This window comes from Capricornis sumatraensis, chromosome X, assembly GCF_032405125.1.
Source record: "Capricornis sumatraensis isolate serow.1 chromosome X, serow.2, whole genome shotgun sequence".
Classification (NCBI taxonomy): Eukaryota; Metazoa; Chordata; class Mammalia; order Artiodactyla; family Bovidae; genus Capricornis; species Capricornis sumatraensis.
Window position 1 is genome coordinate 15001717 of NC_091092.1, and position 16627 is coordinate 15018343.

Genomic DNA, 16627 nt, shown 5'->3' on the forward strand with positions numbered 1-16627 from the left:
GAAGTAAGTGCCATGGTAAGTGGTAGCTATTATTACTTAATCATTGTTATTATGGCCCCTTCCAGCGAGCTCTTCCCTGGAAACCACTTCTGTTTGGAATAGCTAACTGGTTGAGTTCTCTGTCAGACCTTGCCAGATCTGGCAGAGGTGGTTAATTGCTAAGTATTTGGGTTCCAATAAGCAGCTCTGCATGAGACAACCTGAGGAACTGGGCTGCCTGCAAAGCGTTAATTACGTCCATTAATTTCTAGCCAACTAGGAGGAGAGGAGGTGAGATTTGAAATCAAGATTTTTCCAGGGTAAGTAGGATGATGTTAGGATACTTCAAAATACCCTAAAGAGAATGTGCAGCTTATTTCCTCTGGTCTTTCTAGACTCCTTCTCCCTATACCTCAAGTCCTAGCGGCCCTGCTTCCTCATCTCACTCCGTGGGTTCTTCCTTTGGAGCTTCACCAGAAGTACCTTCTTCTGTAGTGGTTCCCAGTCTGAGAGCCCTGTGCCTTGCGCCTCTGCAGTCTTAGTCTGTAAATAATCTACCACCCACATTTCTGTTCTACTTTTCAAACCCACCTCTATGCTCGTGTGGCAAATACAGTAAGCTCCTTTAAAAGCCCCACTGAATTCATAGTCACTGCTTGTCATTACGTATTCTCTTTCTCTATCTCAGTGAATAATACCCTGGAGACATCATGCGTTCAGTTCCAGACTGTGGCCATAAAGTGAATATCATAATAAAGCAAGTCACGTGAATTTTTTTGTTTCCCGGTGCATATCAAATGTATGTTTACAGTATACTGTAGTCTATTAAGTGTGCAGTAGCATTAGGGCTTAAAAAACAATGTTCAGTTCAGTTCAGTTCAGTTGCTCAGTCGTGTCCGACTCTTTGCGACCCCATGAATTGCAGCACGCCAGGCCTCCCTGTCCATCACCAACTCCAGCGTTCACTCAAACTCATGTCCATCGAGTCAGTGATGCCATCCAACCATCTCATCCTCTGTCATCCCCTTCTCCTCCTGCCCCCAATCCCTCCCAGCATCAGGGTCTTTTCCAATGAGTCAACTCTTCACATGAGGTGGCCAAAGTACTAGAGTTTCAGCTTCAGCATAATTCCCTCCGAAGAACACCCAGTATTGATCTCCTTTAGAATGGACTGGTTGGATCTCCTTGCAGTCCAAGGGACTCTCAAGAGTCTTCTCCAACACGACAGTTCAAAAGCATCAATTCTTCAGTGCTCAGCCTTCTTCACAGTCCAGCTCTCACATCCATACATGAACACTGGAAAAACCATAGCCTTGACCAGACAGACCTTTGTTGGCAAAGTAATGTCTCTGCTTTTGAATATGTCATCTAGGTTGGTCATAACTTTCCTTCCAAGGAGTAAGCGTCTTCTAATTTCATGGCTGCAATCACCATCTGCCATGATTTTGGAGCCCCCCAAAATAAAGTCTGACACTGTTTCCACTGTTTCCCCATCTATTTCAAGTTGGCTTAAAGCTCAACATTCAGAAAAAGCAATGTACATACCATAATTAAAAAATACCTTATCACTGAAAAATGCCAAGCATCATCTGAGCCTTCAGCAAGTCATAGTATCATCAAAGATCTCAGATCACCATAAAAATATAGCAACAGTGAAAAAGTTGAAAACATCGCAAGAATTACCAAAATGTCAAACCAGGACACAAAGTGAGCAAACACTGTTGCAAAAATGGCACTGATAGATTTGTTTGATGCAGGGTGGCCAGAAACCTTTGTTAAAAAAAAAAAAATATCTGCGAAGTACAATAAAGTGAGGTATGACTATATTAAGAGTTCAACTACTTTTGGGTTGGGATAGATTGGGGAAGAGTTTTGACATTTAAAAGGGGCTCCTGATGTCACCAAGGTCCCATGGGATCAGTGGGAGTAGCACTGAGCTCTCTGGTTCTGAGTTTTCTTATCTGTGAAATGGAGGCGAATCACAAGCATCTGTTTCTGTAAGGGCAGGAAACATGGCTGTGGCGGTGGGGAGGGGGCGGCAGGCTGCATGAGGATCAGATGAGACGGTGGTAGGAGGGTCCTGGGAGAGGGAGCATGTCCAGGCAGGGGAACATACCGCTTCGGTACTTCTGGTTCTTTTCCTTGTACTGGGTCCAGCCCGACCAACTGGGCCCGGAAGCCCCAAGCTGTGAAGGTCTTTCCAGGAGTCATGTTTTCTTTTGCCTTTCCCCACCCCTGCTGGTTTTCTGTGGAACAAAAACAACAAGAGCTGCTCCTCTATGTGACTGACAAACAGCCACAAAGTTCCTCTTATCTAGTCTAGCAACTGCTGTGGCCTCAGAAGGTGCAGTGTTTGTCTCTGTTTAGTCATGGTTGCCTGGGCAACGTACTTGTTCTCTCTTTCCCACTGTGTGACTGTGGGTATGTTTTTCCCCTTTCTCATAGGGAAGGGCTGGATGACCAGAGAGGGCTGTATGTTTGCTGGGCCATCTCCTGAGTTTCCTTTTTTCATCTGTTGGTTCTTATTTGGCTGGAAATCAGCATATGGGAAGTCTGCAGATGAGCCTAAGAGTGGAAAAGTCCCTCAGTTCGTGAGATGGGGAGGGGATGGGAGTAAGTGGGAACTGGGGAGAACCGGGTTGGGTGGAGAGATGAGAGGAACTGGGGGAGTAGCTGCCTGATGCAACCTTTGTGTCCATTCTACCAGCTGTGAAGTCTGCACAGCCAGGAAATTGATCAAATGGGCAGGTGCAGACAATGAGCTTGGCATCATGAGTTGAGAGGTGAGGAGCAGAAAGAGAAGTTGGGATTTGAGAGACCAGCAAGCAGGGTTAGGTTGTGAAGAAGAGGTTTAGTGATTCTAAACAAATAGGCCTACATGTGTGACCTTTACAGTGAAAGAAGCCTGCCATTGGAAATATATCCGGTCAGTGATGGGTGCAAGAAAAGGAGCCAAAAAAAAAAGAAAGAAAAGGAGCCAAGACCTCTTGGCCCTTGAGGTTTATGGCTCAGGAAGGTCAAAGAGTTCCTTTAAATTTCAAGTGACAAAGAGGTAGGTGCATATGCTACAGGAAGCTGAGATGGAACGGAGTCACTCACACAGGAGTGATTCCCTCCTTTGGGAAACTGGGGGGCTTAGACCACAGCTTAGGGCCCATAGTGGCTCCAGGAAAGGACACAGTGGAGGAGACAGTGAATGCCCAGAATCAGAGAAATGGCTGGACCCCAGATGCCAGAGACATGGGGCCCAGGAAAGGGTGATGGGTAAGTAAGGATGCCTCCAAGGAGAGACAGAGGAGGGAAGTGGAGTTGGGATACTTAGACTTGGCTGTGCCCAAGGGGCTGGTGGGTTTTGTGAGCAAAATCTCAGCAGTAACAAGTGGAGCAGCAGAGCTTGAGAGCATCTCCCCTTGGGGGAGTGGGATGGGGTTTGGGCCATCGTATATACTGCGTGTCCTTTTCTCACTGAGGCCCTCTTAGCCCCTTTTCCAGTGTCAGTGGTCTCCTGTGGGTGGTATTAAGGTAAATGTACTAAGTGATCTGGATGATGTTTCAGAAGGGGAGAGGCCCACTTGCGTTTATTTGGTTCCCCCCTTCTTGCTCCCTCACATGGACACTGTGCCATTTTCTTTTGGGGCCTTTCTTGGGGTACCCTTCCTTGCAAATCACCCCTCAAGCAGAAGTTGTACATTAGTAGTCACCTCACCACTCACTCCCAAGCTGCCATATGAAAGCAGGAGTGGGAGAGAGGGATGGATGGAAGATTGGGTCCCAACTTGCCATAATAGCTATGTGACTTTCGGCAAGTCACTTCAGTGGGCTGAGTCTCAGCTTACTCACCCGTACAATGGGGGTGTTGTCATAGTTACGCAAGATCATTGGTGTAGCACAGGCCTGCCACTCAGGTGGTGCCCATGAGCAGATGAGTCAGAAAAACAGTGCCCCCAACCACCATTAGGGCCTCTACCACCCACTCTGTTTTAAGCTCAGGCGGACACCAGGTTTATTTTTAGAAAAAAAAAAAAGAGCAAAGTTTATTGAAATTTCAAGCTACATTTGAAAAATCAAAATCCAAATCCTGGAGACATAACATCAGGATAAGGTGTTAGAAAGTGGGAAGTGTTCAACTGCCACAGAACTCCCTAGAGACAAGCTCCCTGAGCACATCACCCAGGCATCATCGGGTCAGAGTTATTCCCTTGTCCATGAGAGGACACCGGCAAGCTGATCGTTCTCTGCACTTGAAAGTTTTTCACAACCGTTAACAACAAAACAAAGTTTTCAGATGACAAAGTCCCAGCTGATCTTCTCTCAACCCCATTCTATGTAGTCAGCACCAGTGAATGGTGGGTTTGGCATTCAGAAGGGGACCTCACATGTATTCAGGGGACATATGGGACAAAGGTTGCAGCAGCAAGGCATTTAGAGGCTGGCCCCCTCCCTGCCTTTACTCTTTTTTTTTTTAAATATAAATTTGTTTATTTTAATTGGAGGCTAATTACAATATTGTATTGGTTTTGCCATACATCAGCATGAATCCGCCACGGGTATACACGTGCCTTTACTCTTTAGTTTCACTTAACCTAAAGGACAAACTGGATCCACTTGGTAAATAAACAAATCTAAGAATTAGCCTTAAGAGATAAGGGACCACTTGATACTTCCAAAGCTGATTAGGCCCTTCAACACACAGGTGTATGTGTATACGTATACATCACTACACTAAGATACAGATCTAGCCCTATGGGTATATATATGCATGTATGGCTATATAGAAAAAAACTATGCCAATACTAACCAAACAGAACTTTGTAAGCGGTCATCCCAAAGCCATAATCGCACACTGGGCTGTGCACAAAGCCATGCATTACACCATATTCACCAACAGAAGGCTGACTTGGCTCAATCTCTCCCAACTGTGGCCCTGTCCTGGTGAGGCAATGGAGGAGAGAGAGGTTGCCTCTGCTTAAACCACAATTGGTTTCTCCATAGGACAGTTTTTGTCAGGTTGAAGCTGTTGAAGATGTCCATGGAAATGAAAAAAACAGACCCCTTAGACTTTCTGGAGCGGCCCGTCTCAAACTACCTTTCTCCTTTGCCAGTTGCAGCTAAATTGCTCAGGCTCTGGGAGCCCACAGGGCGCAGTGGCATTAGAGGCTCACTGGCTTGGGGTGATGAGGCCCCATGCAACTCAGCCTCTAGAGACCTACTCTTTGTCAGGGGTCTGTCACTGGAGTGGACCCAGGTGGCCATGTCCTTGGGACATCTCTTGGCACCAGCTAGGCTAGGTGTAAAGTTCTCCACGTGAGATGACGCTTGGGGAGCCAAAAAACAAACTGGAAAGAACTAGGTAGGACAAGTTTAGTGGCTCTGCCCACCCTGAGGACAGAGCCACTTACACCGCAGAACCACCGGGGGCCTCAGGGGTTTCTGGGGTTTCGGGAGCTGGCTCCTCAGGGCTCAGACGGGACTGGAACTTCTCCAGCTGCTCTGGGCTCGCCAGGGTCTTCAAGAGAGTATTCTCCCGCTCCAGCTGGGAGTTCTTCTCCACCAGCTCCCGGATCTGCTCCTTCAGGATCTCCACCTCCTCTCTCACAGCATACATCAGGTGATTCTTCACTAGATCCTGTCCCGGAGAAGATGACGACAGAGGCATCCGTTAGCCATGGCGGCCCCTCTGCAGCACTGCGCCCTGGCCATCGGGGTGCCTGCTGTCTCTCACATCACTGACCACCATACTTCCCTCAGCATGCTGGCCCTGTGTGGCCCTGCCCCTCCCACCCCTTTCTCCCAAGCACCTAAAGCCACGCTCAGAAGAGCTGTGGGATCGGGGCCACGCCTGAGTTGGGAGCCCAGCTTTGAACTACATAGGATTCTCCCCTGATAAGTTTCTAATAACTTTCAAAGCTGGCCTCTTGGGAGCCTTTGGGGTGCGACTTATGCTGGCTGGTGGTGGTTCGCTCTATCTCCATTTCCATATAAGGTCCCGCTGCTGGCCCTGATCCCAGGGAACACCTGCAATGCACCCCCTACTGTCAGTCTGCTTGACACAGCTTCACCAAGAGAGGAAAATGGGCTATTTTGGAGCCTCTCCCACTCCTCATAAGCCAGCATACTGAGCTGCAGCTGCTCTGCAGCCTGGCCAGACAGGACACTGGCCCTGGGGGAAGCTACCAGCATGGCCGCATCCTCTCTGAATTTGGATAACTGCACTGGAGGCAGAGAACAATGTCCTTAGGCTCCTGGGCACAATGACGTGGTTGCTAACTGCTCGATGCCCCAAAGCCCTGTAGCCACTGTGGCTGCTTGGTGGAATATGACCTCTACCTGCTAAGGAGAGGAAGAAGGGATTGTGGGGGAGTTGCTTTGCCTCCTGTCTCCTCCCAGCTCCTGACCCCAGCCCAGGCTCTGCAGAGGCACTGCAGTGTGCTTATAACCAATGCGCTCTGGCCCCTGCCAAGTGTGGGATGTAGACAAATGCAGGTGTCTGAGCTCCCTGCCCTGCCATGGGCCCAGGAGGGAGCCAGACATGGCTGTAAAGCCCTGCGATTGGAGAAGGAGGAGGAGGAGGAAAGGAGAGGGCCCAGCAAGTGTGGACTGGAAATGCCCTAAAAGGTGCCATTCCTATGGGACTCTACTCAAGGCCTCTAAGGGGAGAGGAGACAGGCTGTCAGCTTCCCCAGGCTCTTGGCTTTCGCACCCACCCCCTCACCACTGCCCTGAGTTACATAAGCAGAAGACAGGTCTGGGAATGACAATGACGCAGTGATGCCACTCACCATGGCCTGCTCGATCTTGTTGTCTATAGCCACCACACTGGCTCCAGAGGCACTGTCAAGACAAAAAGGAAAGCGACCACGTTACCCACTTGGTCACAGTCTTAAGTACCTGGTAGTGGTGGCCACAAGGTTCTCCCTCTGGCCCAGCTCTTCCTCTCTACCGCAGCCCTGGCCGGGAGTTTCAGGCACTTTGTCCCCAGGTCCCTCTCTGGCCCCTGCAGGAAGCTGCACCTCCGCACCCAGGCCAGCTGCCGGCCACTGCTGTATGGAGTTCCGCGGGGAGCGGCGCCCAGGTCCGGGGGTGCACGGGCCAGCGTGGCCTGCTCGGCGACGTGCAAACAATGGGGGCGCGCGGCCCAGCGAGTCGCCTGCTGCCGGCCCATTACGGCGCCGGCCCACAAGGTCCAAGGCAAACCTACCGAGCTCTGTAGCTAGCTAGGAATTCCTCCTAGGCTCAGAAGCTTCCGGCCTGCTCCCCAACGGCGCACGGCGCGCGGCCAGCCTCCCGCCCAGCCCTGCCGCCTCTGCCTCCGGCTGTGGCAGCTCGTTCTTACGGCGCAGCGGCCGCAGGGACGCTCCGACGGCGGATCCCAGCGCGGCGGTGACCCCCCCCCCCCCGCGTCCCCTACCTCCGCCCCTTCCCAGGATGCTGCACCGCGGGGAACGGGGGCCGCCGGCACACGGCTCGCTCGGAGATCCCGCTCGCAGCCCAGCCCCCGCCGCCGGCGCCCGGGCTCCGGAGCTGTGGCCAGCTGTTACCTGTTATCCAGCTTAACGGAAACCACATCCCCTCCAAGCAGGGAAGAGAAGAAGGAGATGTTGAAATTGTGCAGCTGATAGACCGCCACCTCCATGGGGGTCTGATACATTTCGGTGTTCATGGCTCGGGCTGCCGGGGAGCTCTGGCCGGGCTGCGGGCTGGACTGGGCTGGGCAGGCTGGGCGGCCGCCGGCGGCTGGCGCGCTGCGCGGGGCTGGGCTCTGCGCGTTGGGCCCTGGAGCTAGGAGGTGGGCGAAGGCTGCCAAGAGGACCCAAAGCCGGGCGGGCGTTCCAGAGTTGAAGGGAAGTGACTCGAGGGGTGTCACCTAGTGTGTCACAAACTCCACGGCCGCCGGTCCAACCCAGACTCGGAGATATTTCGGCTCCTTCTTCTTTATATAGGAGGAGCCGGCTGCGTCACATGGCGTCAGGGGCCATGCAAATGAGTCCTGTACCAGGCTTTGTGGCCCAGTTAAACCACATCCCCTCCCTGAACCTTAGGCTGGGACTGTAAACAGTTCAGCACTTTCTTGTGCCAACTGGCATCTCCAAAGAGGGCTCTGGAGATTGGTAAAAAACAAACTGGAGCTGATTTCTTAGAGAAATGAGAAGTAGAAATGCCATTGTAGGAGCTAGGAAGCGTTTGGTAGAGGGTGGCGCTGGTTTTAAAAGCTCTTCCTCAGATGTCAGCCAGAACACTCGCCTGTCTTTGCCATGCGATCACAGGCTGCCGCCCTGGATACCCACCCTCACCACCAGTCTCCTCATTGCTTCCTGCCACCTGCCTTCTTGGCCTCTCTCCTGCACACAGACTTTGTCACCTGCAGGTCCCCTCTCCCAGCCAGCTTGCCCACTGGCTTGCCCCTATCCCCAGTACCTATCCACTCACCTCATCCTCAGATGTACCTGTCCATGTACTGACACATGCACAGATCTGTGGCATGTACAGACTAGCCAATCTGTATTGCCAGTGTGCTTGTATGGAGGACACTGTAAGTGTTTAGGAACTCAGATGAATTGAGGAACATGCACAGGGGAGCAGCTGGCGGCAGGCAGGTGGCAGAGGGGATGGGGAGGAGCCAGTAGGGGAGTGGGCACTGCAGTGACCACAAGATGCCAGAAAATACTTTTTAAATTTTTTGGCCATGCCACGCAACAGGTGGGATCTTAGAGTTCCCTGAGCAGGGATCAAACGTACTCCCCCTGCATTGAAAGCCTAGAGTCTTAACCACTGGACCACTGGGGAAGTCCCTCATGTCCTTATTTTTAAAGACAAGATTTTGTTACTTTCCTCGAAACAGCTAATGACAACAAAATTATGAGTCGAGGATATATATAAACCATCCTAGGAGAATACCCTGTGATGGGGTCCAGTTATATACAGGGTTACAGGGTACTTCATAAACAGATTTCAAGTCACAAGGAGGATGAGGTGATTGTTGCCTACTAAAAATTACACGTTTCCATCAAAATATATTTTCATTCTTTCTAGCCTCAATCTTAAAAAAACAAAAACAAACCAAACCATCAGAGGCTCGAAGTGTTTTTATCCTGCTCTTTCCTAAGTGAGGCACCTAGTGGACAGAAGGAGAACTGCAGACAGATGGAGCAATCTAGAGAAACGGGACAGTTGACGCAACTAGGAGTAGTATTTACACCAACTCAGGACCATAAGGAGAACATCGGGTTCCACCACATATACAATAGTTTGGATGAAGCTAGGGCCAGTACCCATGAATCAGTTTGTGATTCAGGCTATGGTCCAAAGAAATAACTTAGTGTAATCACACTATTGGAAAAGTACTGGGGGCTTATCAGCAAAGGCTATTATTATTTGCTTCAGGATATTTCACCTAACCAGGTGCCTGGCATGGACACCCTGGCCAAGGCCCCAGTTAAGCCTAGTCTGAAGGCCTTAATTTTCTCTAGGCTGCCAGTGCAGTTATGCCACCGAACAGCGAACATTTTTTAGTATGATGTGAAGCTCCCAATGGATCGTGTGTGCGTGCTAAGTTGCTTCAGTCGTGTCCCACTCTTTGCAACCCCGTGAGCTGTAGCCTGCCATGCTCCTCTGTCCATGGGATCTTCCAGGAAAGAATACTGGAGTGAGTTGCCATTTCCTTCTCCAGGGGATCTTCCTGACCCAGGGATCAAACCTGAGTCTCTTATGTCTCCTACGTTGGCAGGTGGGTTCTTTACCACTAGTACCACCTAGGAAGCCCTCTATTGGACCCCACCAGCAGTAATACATGGACAAAGACCATTCTATTTGCAAAGGACTGACAAACAGATCTACCCAAGCAAACCTACTGCACTAGCCCCGGATGGTGATTTTCTTCACCCCAGTTTGGCTGGGAGACAATTCCAATCTCAGGATATCAGGTTATCCTCAGGTCACAAACTCTCTGAACAAGGTGTTCACACTAAACTGCGTGTAGTATATGGAACAAAGTGCAGACTGTATTTATAGATCATCAGGAACATTATCTGAGCAAAAAAAAAAAAAAGACGACAACAACAAAAAAACAAACCTTCTTAAATCTGGAGCTTAATCGATATTGGAATTCCCTGATATCTTAATTTGCCCTCTGTGTCACAGAGAGTTTTCCTGGTCCAGAAAGGGTCTGAGCTGACCTTTCATTTGCTTGTAACTCTTTCTTAAACTCACTATTGCTACCCACCTCAAGATTCCAAGGGAGATGATGAAAAGAAAAAAGAGAGATAAATAAGCTAGGTCAGGAGGGAGAAAACACCACCAGGAAAACAGGGCATAGGAGAGGAGAAAAACCGGCTCCTTCAATGGGAACTCCCTTATATGGAGAGAGAGGCATAAAATTCCAGGTAGTTCGGGGAGGGGAAAGCAAAGAGGTGAAGTTTGCTAGCGAGGCTGTGTTTGAATTGTACATTGTTGTTGTTGCTCAGTCACTAAGTCGTGTACTGTAACTGTACATTAATTATACTTCGATTAGAAATAAGCTCAGTTTGAGACCCGCTGACAATAACTGCTACCATACACTGAGCTTCGGCTATGGGCCAGACGCTGTGTTGGCTGAGTTACAAACCTGGCAGTGTAGGCGCTGTGACTGTCATTTTTACAGATGAAGAAACAGAGGGTCTGAGAGGCTACCTTGCCCAAGGTGGTGGCACAGTGAATAAATTAGAGAGCTGGGACTCCAGCCCAGGTCTTTCTGACCTAGAGACCAAGTTTGTTCTTACTACACTTACTAGTGGGGCAGGGAGTAAGTTTATTGAATGAGTGAATCAAGGCAGTTGGTGGATGTGTTGGAGGTGCCAGGAAAGTAGTGAGGGAGGAAGAAAAGGTGGGGGCAGGCCCACCTAGAAGTGTCTAGGACACCAGCAGCATGTGGGACCAGAAGAATATCCCAAGTGTCTAAATGAGCTTTATAAGAGGGCTTTGCTCACCCGCATGATTTCAAAAGGCAGCTACGCAGTCCTCAATGAAAGCCCTCTCTGTCTAGAAAACTGAAACCATGACTCCCACCAGGTGGCTCCCAGGATGGACTACACAGTGCCCCACATGACGTAGGGAGTCTCGGAATAATAATCCAGTCAAACCTAAAGTCCCCAGGGCCCCGCTAACTGACGCCCTTAATTAACTCTTTCCCCTCATTCCTGCTGTGCTCAGCTTTTAGAAGAATGAAACCAAGAGCAAGAAAACCAGCTCGTATCAGGGATGTAGTTTAAGAAAACAACTTGGAAAGTATGTCCCAGGTTCAGCCCACACTCAGCGGATCTCTCTCCCCTGTTCACCTCTAGTTCACCAACCAGTAGTGAGAAGCACTCCCTATGAGGCCTCATGGTTCTCAGTTTACAAATCGTGGCTGGATCCCTGGACCCCAGGGTTTGCTAAACTAAGGCCACCAACCTAAATAAAAACTGTCCCTGTAGGAAGATTTTCAAACAGCAGGCATAAGAGAGATGCAGCGGGTAGTAGGGGAAGAGGGAGAAACTGGAGGAACCCAGAAGGCTTTCTGCTGAACCCTGGGCATACTGGAAAATTCCTCTGTCCAGAATAGCTGCACCAGACCTTGCAGTGAGTGGAAGTGCACGCTGTATAGGGTATCTGTGATCTGAGTTTTCTGAGTAAAGTGCTGATCCATGAGGCTGTCAGCATCCTTGTGCCCTGTGGACGTGGGCCTCAGGCGGGAAACAGTGGCCTAAGGATTCAACAGCACAGCCTCGCCAACGTGTGTATTGCCCGACTCCCTTTCTCCCATGCTGTGAGTTACACGACAGGCTGGACTGAAAGCCCTCACAGTCCCAGCACCCAGCTGATGAGCCGGCTCCTTTGCCGGCTCTGATCCTAGCCCTACAGCTGGGGGTTTCTGTGGTTAAACAGACACAGCTGACCCTCCCCCTCCCAGGGTGACCTTCTAGATGGAGGGCAGCAGGAGGGCGAGTCAGCTCCTCAACTCCCACCATCTCAGGTGGCCTTGGAAGCCACCTGAGGCTGGATGCTGAGACACTTGTTCCCTCAGAACTGGAAGAAGTGTCTCAACATTATCACCAGTCTCTTCTCCTTCAAAAGCCAGACTCTCTAGGGCTGGAGCCCCTTCCTATTTTGGGTTCCCACAGCCCAGGAAGACGGAGAGTGGCCAGTCTGGGCCACAGAACTCGTGGGCAGGATCTGAGCATGCTGCCGAGGTGTGGGGACCAGATTGGGGTGGGTGCGGTAGGTTGGGGGTGGCAAGGAGGGGGAACATCTCACTTCCCTTTCTGTCACACTTGAAGCATTGTGTGCCACGCAGCCCAGAGGAAACTATTTATAGGCAAGTCTTCCTTATTTTCTACAGGATATGTTCCACCCCCAAGATTCAGCCCTGTTGCCAGCAAAACACAGGGTCTGTGTCAGGAGATGTGGGAAGGTACGGGACTGGCCACCAAAGAAGCGCTGAGTTAGGAGCCGGACAAGGAAATCATAAAGGCTACTGAGCACAGTTGACGGGGTGGCTGCAAACAACCCTCCCCACTCACTCCCCTCCGCGCCCCCTCCGCCTGAAGCTCCGTCTACCTCTAAGTACTTACTTGTCCCTTTTTCTGAAGAGGCTGGGGGAGAAAGGAGGCTGAAAGGCCATCATTTAGTTTGTCCTGGCTTCACTCTTCTCTCTTGCCCTCAGGTTCCACGCCAGGGGTGGGAGAGTACAGACAGGAAGGACGCTGCCACTTACATGGTTACTCTGGCCTCATGGAAAATCCCCAAAGTCCAGAAGGAGGGAAGCAAGAAGGAAAGACAGTGACAGACAAAGTGCCTTGTCCTCAGAGGGTCACGTGAACTGCCCCACATGGCTGGGACCCAGAATGTCGACTCTGGGGGGCAGGAAAATGGGGAGGAATCTGCAGGCGAAGATGCAGAAGGCAGCGGTGGGCTGCAGGGAGCCCAAGGGGAACTGTGGCAAGAGGGACACTGTCTTGGAAAAGTGGATCTAGCAACCAATTTGGGCCAAACCTTGGCACCGAATGGTGGCAGAAGCAATGAATTGTGCCTTTCAGCTCCCTCCGGACGGGGTCCCACGTGAGCTTCACAAACAATCTCCCAGTGACACTATGGATGACAGGCAGAAGCCAAGCGCCATCTGGACAAGGCATTCCACCCTTTTGACCCTCATTCAAAGAAGCCGGAAAGGGCTCTTGTCAAATCACCTTGGTTGCCCCACCTCTGGCATCTCACTTTGTTGGGGGGGGGGGCGCGATTTGTGTTGGCATCTCAGCAAGACTGGAAGTATTGGCAACGTTATCCAGGAATGCAGTTTAGTTCAGTGGATCTTAAATTTCATGAACCTTGTGTCAATATTTATGCTTGTCTCCCTTCTCCTTATGCCTTGCAGCTGGGAAAATTTACCTCCATAATTTTTCTAAGTTCTCTTCCCATTTTCCACTGTCCCCATTACCCATCTACAAGTATGAAACAGACATTCCTGAAAAATAAAAGAGATGTCAAATTCACCTCAGTAAATGGAATACCCTCTCGTCCCTTCTCCCCACACTAGTTGCCATTATCATTCAATTCAGTTCAGTTCAACTCAACTTAAATCAAAGTAGATTAACACCTATTCAAAGTAGAAGGCACATTTTATGGAAATTAAAAAAGCAAATAAACAAACTGGTAGTACAGGTCAACAGCTGTGCTTCCTTCTACAATATCCTAGGCCTGTGGTGAACTCTGAAGTCTCCCTACTGGTTAGATCTCTGTGAAATGTTTACTTCAGGAAAAAGCCTAGGGCTTCAGGGTGCTCAGGATGGCAGCCTGGGGTTTGGGAGGGCCATACCACCATCATCACTCCATTCCTGAGAATTGGACATGCTTGTTTCTCCCCACCCTGTCATTTGGTCCTTGTCCATCTAGACAGGGATAACACAGCAGTCAGGGGCTTCCCTGGTGGCTCAGATGGTAAAGAACCCACCTGCCAATGCAGGAGACATAAGTGACTCTAGTTTGATCCCTGGGTCAGGAAGATCCCCTGGAGAAGGAAATGGCCACCCACTCTACTATTCTTGCCTGGAAAATCCCATGGACAGAAGAGCCTGGTGGGCTACAGTCTATGCGGTTGCTACGAGTCAAACACGACTGAAGCCACTTAGCATGCAACAGAGCAGTCTTAAAACCTGGAATTTCCATGGGACCTAAGGCTCCTGTGACGTGGTTGACAGTGCCAGGGTCCCTCACTCTGATTCCCTTCCTTTGTAAACCAAGGGAACAAAGCACAGGTCCTTAAGGGTCTCACAGTTGCCAGTGTCTTCCTTCTGAGTAGGGGGGGAATCTATGTTTAGCATGGGCGGGGTGTTCACCTCTGTCTGCCAACCTCCTGGTCTCCCCTCTTTGCCCAGCTCCTAGTGGTCTCATCCTTGTTCATATGGCCCTCCCAACTAGTGAGCATCTTCAGGTAAGCAAATAACCCCCCTCATCGTGGCCCACCTTCTGGGAATCTGTGCTCAACAGCCCTCCCAGAGGCTGGGAGAGGAAGCAGCAAGAACACGGCCACTCTCTACGTGTGTTCGTCTGCACCAGCCCTCCACCAGCTTCTCTGGGCCAGGGCGACCGACACTGGCAGGGCCTCTTCCCAGCCCTTCTGCTCTATGGAGCAGCCACAAGAGCCGAAATTCCAAGGCAAGCCATTTTTTTCTGGCAGTTGCTGGGGTTACTCTGAGTGGTATGTGAAGGACTTGCGATGATTGGCAATGCTTGGAAGATGAGAACCCAGGAGGATCTTGTTGGGGATGCTGAGCCAGCAGACGAGGGGCCTGTGAAGAGGCCAGGGGCTCTGAGGTGGAGCACCTGGCTCTATTGCGGGCCCCCGCGATAGAATGGGTGACCTCTGAAGTGGTCCAGGTTCCCTGGGGAACAAAACGCTGGTAATAATGCCGGCCTCTTCAGGCGCAGGGAGGCTCCCAGGCCAGGATGGGTAAGCATTATGAGCCTCCCCGGGCTCCCACATTGTACTCCTGAGGCCCTTGCTTAACTCACAGTGGAGCTATTCACAGTAGGCTCACTTGAGGTGGCTCCTTGATCCTCTGTTGTGGGACTCGGTGGGCCTCTGGCTCTCCAGCCACCTCCCCCCTCCCTCGGGCTTCCTGGATGGAAAGAAGGCAGCCCAGCTGAGGTGCGGCAATGGCAGGAAGGGGCAGGCTACACACTACTCCCAGAACAGAAAAAAAGGAGAGAAACAAGGCAAGCTCCTCCCTGGACAGGACCCCTGCCCCCACCCTCCCCAGACGTGGGAACTGAGCCAGGGAGCTCAAAGGAGTTCTGGGAGAGGTTAAGGAAGGCCCCCTGCCCAGGGTTTGAGAACTGCTGACAAGGAATACACACACCTTATCAGGAGGAAAGAGCAGCACAGAAGCACACGTACACACATTTATGCAAACACCCTTTCGGCCTTTGACGAAGTCTAATTCACAGAGAGGGGCTTCCCTGGTAGCTCAGCTGGTAAAGAGTCTGCCTGCAAGGGAGGAGACCCTGGTTCGAGTCCTGGGTTGGGAAGATCTGCTGGAGAAGAGATAGGCTACTCACTCCAGTATTCTTGGGCTTCCCTGGTGGCTCAGACGGTGAAGAATCCAATTGCAATGTGGGAGACCTGGGTTCGATCCCTGGGTTAGGAAGATCCCCTGCAGGAGGGCGTGGCAACACACTCCAGTATTCTTGCCTGGAGAATCCCCATGGACAGAGGAGCCTGGCAGGCTACAGTCCATGGGGTCACAAACCATCAGACACGACTGAGCAACTAAGCACAATTCATAGAGATAGGCAAGCCCAGGGTATCATTCAATCTCTCTCTCTCTCAGCTGATGCCAGCTTCCCCGTGACCCCAAAGGGGTAGTAAAGCAATAGGACATGGCAAGGTGGCAGGGCAGGATACTCTAGACCCAGCCAGAGTGTCACAAGCCACAGCCTCTACTTTGACATCCAAGGATGACTGAGTACTGTGCAAGGGTCATGGGTGACAGGGTCTTGGGAGTGGAAGTCAGGTGGGTATAGGGTGAACCAGCTTGATACTACACACTGTCCACCGGCTGCAAGGAAGTGCTGGTGCTGCCAGGCCCACAGTTTTCAAAGAGGTCAATTACACATTCTAAGAAATAAAAACGAGCACCATTTGTGTACCATCAATCATATGAATGCCTAAGAGATGATTCCTGCAGGCTCCTCATGAGATCAGTTCTAAGGAGACCCAGTCCTGGCATAGGCATCATATGTGACTGATGGTCTGAGAAGCAAGATTTGAATGGCACTGAGGAAAATTCCCCCTCAGTCCAAGCTGTTTGCCTGACCAGACTACTGCAGTGCCTACAAATGTCACCCTCCGAGTCACACCTTAGAGTTCTAATAGAATTCTTGACACTTTGAGGAATTAGGATTTTTTTTTCCCCATGCAAAAGCCCTGGGAGAGTGCCACATTCTGCCACTATCAATTACAAATATTTAAATCGGGATGAACTCAATTTTTCTATTACTTTCAACAGAGTGGTCAGTGGCCGATCAGCATAAGATGAGCAAACACAGCAGGTACACCTTGCTGGTGGGCTGCGGAGGGCAAGAAATGCGTCCAGATGAGGAGAATAGGGATGTCCGTGGATTGGGAAGGGTCCTTTCA

General features: G+C 50.7%; 1 protein-coding gene across 4 annotated transcripts in view; it reads right to left on the reverse strand.

Annotated features, from left to right (window-relative positions):
• Window positions 1-3994: 3994 nt before the first annotated feature.
• The window catches only part of TSC22D3 (TSC22 domain family member 3), a 67797-nt gene continuing 55164 nt past the window's right edge, over window positions 3995-16627 (reverse strand). For 2 of the 4 annotated variants that reach the window (XM_068962107.1, XM_068962110.1), the window contains exons 3-4: window positions 6759-6810; window positions 3995-5605 (exon numbers count right to left, since the gene is read on the reverse strand). In XM_068962107.1, coding sequence (XP_068818208.1) covers window positions 5375-5605; window positions 6759-6810 — 283 coding nt within the window. In that variant the 3' untranslated portion in view covers window positions 3995-5374. Of the gene's footprint in view, window positions 5606-6758; window positions 6811-7517; window positions 7858-12563; window positions 12614-16627 lie in introns of those variants that run through there. The other 2 variants (XM_068962109.1, XM_068962108.1) reach the window with 2 other exon arrangements.